The sequence below is a fragment of the Antrostomus carolinensis genome, unplaced genomic scaffold (assembly GCF_000700745.2).
Source record: "Antrostomus carolinensis isolate BGI_N321 unplaced genomic scaffold, ASM70074v2 scaffold11991, whole genome shotgun sequence".
Taxonomy (NCBI): Eukaryota; Metazoa; Chordata; class Aves; order Caprimulgiformes; family Caprimulgidae; genus Antrostomus; species Antrostomus carolinensis.
The window spans coordinates 1-4,939 of NW_010294847.1; the positions used below are offsets into that span (position 1 = coordinate 1).

At 48.7% G+C, this 4,939-nt stretch overlaps 1 protein-coding gene across 1 annotated transcript; it reads left to right on the forward strand.

Annotated features, from left to right (window-relative positions):
• Positions 1 to 111: 111 nt before the first annotated feature.
• SDR39U1 (short chain dehydrogenase/reductase family 39U member 1) lies at positions 112 to 2,466 on the forward strand. Its single transcript, XM_010177769.1, is given in 6 exon segments — positions 112 to 128; positions 130 to 238; positions 550 to 632; positions 1,275 to 1,396; positions 1,697 to 1,840; positions 2,051 to 2,466. Coding segments are annotated over 6 exon segments (891 nt in total).
• Positions 2,467 to 4,939: the final 2,473 nt, after the last annotated feature.

The following is a 4,939-nucleotide window of genomic DNA, read 5'->3' on the forward strand; positions in this document are numbered from 1 at the left end:
GCGGAGGAGCTGGGGGCTCTGGGCCCGGGGTAATGCACCCCTGGAAGCTGGCCACGGTAATGGAGATGCCTGTGCAGACCTTGGGGCACCAGGCTGGGAAGCAAAAATGTAATGACTTGTCTTTCTTGTAGGTGGTGGGACTGGATTTGTGGGAAGAGCCCTGACCCAGCTGCTGCGGAGCCGTGGACATGAAGTGACCCATGTCTCTCGACAAGGGGGCAAGAATCGAATCAGCTGGGTATGAGATGAGAGCGGTCACAGGGGGGATAACATGTCAGGACTGAGGAACAAGCTGGCCTGCCATAGTATACATGGAATTGGGCTCCTGTGGATGTACTCCTGGGCTCCTGGGTGCTCCGTAGGTCATAGTCATTGAGATGGGTACTGTTTAGGCTCTGAGGATCAAAACCTCCTCTATTCATGCTTGTGCTCCAGGCACTGTCAGGAAGGAACTGGCTGGCATTCTTAGGAGCCTGCTCTGCTTGGCTGTTGGGAAGGCTTGAGTGGAGAGGAGGCTGGATGTGTGATGTCTCTGTTACCCCTGCCTAGGAAGAGTTGTCCCACTCTGGACTGCCCCCGTGCGATGCTGTGGTGAACTTGGCTGGTGAAAATGTTCTCAACCCTTTCCGCAGGTAACTTGATCACCTGTAGTGCTGTTGGGGCAAGGTGAAGGCAAGACAATCTAGTGTTGTCAGAGAATGTGGAAGGGATCTGGGAAGGAAACTGAGTATCCAGGAAGCACTTGGGTTACCTAACTGTTGATATCTGGGTCCTTAAGTATCCAAAACATTTTGGTGGGCCTGTTAACCTTCTGGGAGACCTTTGGAAGATGGGTTCCCTTCTGGATTAACAGTTGGAGGCCAGGCAAAGTAGTTCCATGTTTCCAAAATGACACTGTATGCCTACATTTAGATAATACAAAATCAGAACCAAAGTTTGACTTCTGTGAGGGTGTTTTTGGAAATACCTCTGCTGGGTGCTTGAGAAGAATTCACCGCACCCACCTTTGGTGTCCAGCTCTTCTGTTACCTTTGTCTTAAGGCAGTCTAAAACCCACAACCTTTTGTGGGAAGTGGAGAGCTATCACCTCCCAAAGTCTCCATGCATTTAGGTAGTAAGATCCAATGTCCTTGCCCTGTTCTGGCGTGGGAGGGGGGAATTCATGTGACCTCTCTTGTGCTTGTGAGCACTTGTCTTCTGGGACCCCCTTCATGCTGTTCTTTCCTAGAATGTCCTTGTGGAGAATATAATCCATGGCTCTCTTTTTTTCCCAGATGGAATGATGCCTTCTCCAGGGAAGTCATCAGCAGCCGGATTGAGACCACCAAGACCTTGGCCAAAGCCATTGCTGATGCTGAACAGCCACCTCGTGCTTGGGTCCTTGTCACCGGCGTAGGTATTGGTTGGGCACGACCCAAGGCATGACTCGTGCTGACCTAGAGAAGTGTGTCTCAAGACAGAAATCCCCCCCCCCTTCTCGGGGGATACATGTCTTGCCTTGAAATGCCAGCTTTGCATCCATGTCACTGTGTTTAGGCAAGCCTTGATCAGCTTTTTGGTACTGTTGGAGAGGAATTTGTGTCCCTATGGGTCTCAGACCCCTATATGTGTCTTGGTGTCATTAGAACAGGACTTATCCATTTTCCTGTGATGTCATGATTGAACACTAATCCTGTATCTGCTGTTACACCCTCAGGCTATTACCGCCCCAGCCCCACAGCTGAGTATACTGAGGACAGTCCTGGGGGCGATTTTGACTTCTTCTCACGTCTGGTGAGCTCCTGGGAGGCTGCAGCTCTCATCCCTTGCAGCCCAGCTCGTGGTGTTGTGGTGAGGTCTGGTAAGATGGGGCATCATGCCTGTTAAGGGTGACTCTGCTTTGATGCTCGGGGAAGAGGAGGGAGAAGACATCAGGTCTTGTGCCTCTCCTTGCTGAGGTGCTGTTCAGTCCAGCTCTCTTAACGATTATCTCCTAGTTGTATGTCTAGGGGTGAAGGGGACTTCAGTCCTTTGAGGGTGGCATCCTGATCTCACTCTTTTCTCCCTACAGGGGTAGTGCTGGGCCGAGATGGTGGTGCAATTTCTCAAATGCTCTGGCCTTTCCGTCTGGGACTAGGAGGCCCCTTGGGCTCTGGGCTCCAGCCCTTCCCATGGATCCACATTCAGGACCTGGCTGGGATCGTGTGTCATGCTCTGGAGAGTGAGTGCCTGCAAGGCATCCTCAATGGTGTCTCCCCATCTTCCCCTGCCACCTCCAATGGCACCTTTGCTCAGGAGCTTGCTGCAGCCCTGGGGCGCCCAGCTCTGCTGCCAGTGCCTGCTTGGGCTGTGCGGGCTGTCTTTGGGGCGGAGCGGGCCGTCATGCTGTTGGAGGGCCAGAGGGTGGTGCCAAAGCGCACCCTTGAGAGTGGCTACCATTTCATCTTCCCTGACCTGTCTGAAGCTCTGAAGAACATTGTGGCTTGAGGACTCCTCGATTGGGCTGGGTTGAGGCCTGTTTTTGTTAGCTCTCTAGCTCATGTGCCTTCCCCTGGGTGAAAGATGGTAATCTTGCCCCTTCTTGGCACTTCCCCATACCCATACTGAGAGTGTGAGCAATCTTTTCACATTTTGTCTCCCTTTGTGCATCCCCAGTTTAGGAGTCATCCCTCTTTACCTGTTTTTGGGGAAGGGCACAAGCCCTTCTAAGGATTGTGACTGCTGAATCTGCCACCCTCCCTTTTCCATAGCATGCATGTGGGCTGCTCCATTCCTGAAACGGGAAACTGTCCAGAACAAGAGCTGTCCACATATTTCTGGTTTTTGCCAGGTTAGTCTTAGAATCATAGAATGGTATAGGTTGGAAGGAACCTTAAAGATCATCTAGTTCCAACCCCCCCTGCCATCAGCAGCGACACCTTCCACTAGACCCACCTCTCAAGCCTGTCAAGGTCCCTCTGGATGGCATCCCTCCCTTCCAGCATGTTGACTGGACCACACAATATAGTCACAGTAGCTGAAAGGTCAATCTTGATGGAGTCTAGACTCCTCACACAACTACCTGTTTGCTCAGTCCAGACTGGAGACAGAATGGCAATCTGCTGACTTTCCGAGCAGGAAAATTAGAGTGAGACTGTCCAGCTGGAACTGGAGATAGTCCTTGCAGTCAGTGTGAGCACAGCCAGGTGAGCTGGGACTTTGAGAATAGCTATGAAAGCAACATTGCCTGAGATACTCCCTGTAATAAGTGTGGCTTGCTTGAATTGTGTCTGTGCTGTCTGTAAGTTGGGTGCAGATTCCTTCCTCGTCTCATGTGCCTCAGTTTCCTACATTTGAGAGTGGACTGACCTACTCTGAGTTACAGGCCCAGTCTATTACGGGGCCATACAGCAGGGACAATCAGCAGTGCTTCATCTTCGGTTACCCCAGCTACCTTTTAAAGCCTCAGACTTCAGTCTGCTTCCCCAGATGTGGACTTACAGCATCCTTCTGCCAGGCAAGCTGGTTAACCAGTCTAATTAGGTTGTTTCTGTACCTGTATGTACCTTAATGATTGCAACAGTTTTGAGTTGTGATTGGAAATAAAGACAAGTACAGCTGGAGAAACACTGGCAGCCCACAGCTCTTCTGAAAGAGGGTTGCATATCTGTGAAAGTCTACTGCTAAGCATGGTTCCCACACCTCAGACTCCCTGCATGGATGTGTGTTTTGCTAACTGACAGGGTTAGCAAAAAGGACACAGACACCAACTTAATACTAGAAACAAACTTATTTTACTCTAGTTTAAAACACAAAAAAAAAAAATAAGCAAGGTACAGAGTTAAACAGGGTAATGCACCTAATCATCACTACATAAGAGAATGCATAATCATTAAGAAAGATATATCACCAATTGCCCAAATACTTATCATCCAGACTGGTACATCAGCTGGGGAACCCTGTCACAGTGAAGGATTTGGAGAGACTTTGCCCAGCAACTGGGAAGTCCCAGCAACTGGAAAGTCCCACGCAGTGTATCCACTTGTAGGTGGGATCTCCATCTTTGCTGTGAGAGGGTCCTGCTTTTATACCATCTAACAAACACACAGACAGAAAGACATGGGAACATCTGGTGGGTGTTTCACTTCACATGGGCACTTCCTGGATTTGACCAGGATGCAAGATGTGTCCAAGAAGCTATTTTGGTGGTTTGCACCTGGCTTTGAATTGTAGGAGGAAAAGTCTCACAGTTGTATTTCATGCTAATGTGATACAGGTTGGGGAAAGAATCTTACAAGCACATTTCATGCTACTATGGTACAGGCTGGGAATTTCACTCAAAAGTCAGTTTTAATTTAAGGCTTATAATTTAAGCCTTTATATATCAGTGACTGATAGTTTCTCTGGGCCAGCCCTTGGCTAGCAGCCAACACAGCCATTTACCTTCTCCGCCCCTCGCCCAGGGGATAGGGGAGAGGATCAGGGGGCAAGGGTAAGGAGACTCGTAGGGTGAGATAAGAACAATTTAATAATTGAAATAAAATAAAACTTAAAATAATACTAATATTAAACTAGTAGTGATAATAATAGCTAACAAAATGTGCAAATGAGTGATACACAATACAGTTGCTCACCACTGGCTGACCAAATCTGGCCCATTCCCAGATAATGATCCCAGAGGAGCAACAATCGCGAAGTGAAACCACAGTCCTGGAAGAGCAAGAGGCCAAGCGAAAGTCAGAGAGGGCCAAAAGAGGAGGAGACCCTCACTTATATACTGGACATGACGTGATATGGAATATCCAGTTGGCATATCCACATGCCAATTTAGCTTATTAATTTAAATATTCCTCGCTCCCTTGGATCTTGCACTTGTAGACTAATAAAACACAAAGTCCTTCACTTCTAGCAACAAAAATGAAAACACTGGTATGTTACCAGTGTTTCTCTCATAACAAATCCCAGGCTGAAAGCAAAATGC